This window comes from Rhincodon typus, chromosome 48 (assembly GCF_021869965.1).
Source record: "Rhincodon typus isolate 14 chromosome 48, sRhiTyp1.1, whole genome shotgun sequence".
In the NCBI taxonomy this organism is placed as follows: domain Eukaryota; kingdom Metazoa; phylum Chordata; class Chondrichthyes; order Orectolobiformes; family Rhincodontidae; genus Rhincodon; species Rhincodon typus.
In genome coordinates, this window is record NC_063379.1 from 4953702 (window position 1) to 4954334 (window position 633).

The window sequence follows — 633 nt, forward strand, 5'->3', positions numbered from 1 at the left end:
AAGAGGGGGAGAGAGGCAAGAGAGTGAGTGAGAGATGTGAAGCTGCAGGGGAGGGAGAAAAGGGGAGGGTAAGGTGACGATTGTCTGCACAAGCCTGGGCCTTACCTGATGGATGATATAGATGCCGTATTGGAGTTGCTGCCGCTGCAGGAAGGGGTGCAGGTAGTAGAGGAAGTGGCGGAGGTGAGTCTCCCTGTTGCGATGGGGCACGATAATGGCTGTGCGGTACTGAGGGACACAGTTCGGGGGAGAGTAAAGCCCACCTGCCTGCACGAGCGGGTTCCTGGCCTCGATGACCGCGAAAGGCGGGACCAGGTCAAACTGGATACTGAGTGGACCGACTGGACGGACAGACAGAAGGGACAGGAGACGAGAGATCAGAGACTGGCTTCCTCCTACCTCCGTCCCACACCCACACCCGTCTCGACATCCCATCCTCCTGCCTCCGTCCCACACCCACACCCACACCCACACCCACCCTCCGCAACCGTCTCGACATCCCATCCTCCTGCCTCCGTCCCACACCCACACCCACCCTCCGCATCCGTCTCGACATCCCATCCTCCTGCCTCCGTCCCACACCCATCCCCGCATCCGTCTCGACATCCCATCCTCCTGCCTCCGTCCCACACC

The 633-nt window shown here is 61.1% G+C and overlaps 2 protein-coding genes across 2 annotated transcripts in view; one reads left to right on the forward strand and one right to left on the reverse strand.

Moving 5' to 3' along the window:
* LOC109925992 (ubiquitin carboxyl-terminal hydrolase 21-like) overlaps nt 1-633 on the forward strand; it is a 49239-nt gene that overhangs the window by 17136 nt on the left and 31470 nt on the right. The gene's annotated exons all lie outside the window — the stretch shown is intronic.
* Nucleotides 1-633, reverse strand: part of LOC125487976 (beta-1,4-galactosyltransferase 3-like) — a 9876-nt gene that overhangs the window by 6726 nt on the left and 2517 nt on the right. Inside the window, exon 3 of the mRNA XM_048620719.1 lies at nt 106-341. Within this exon, the coding sequence (XP_048476676.1) occupies nt 106-341 (236 nt within the window). The remainder of the gene's footprint in view (nt 1-105; nt 342-633) is intronic.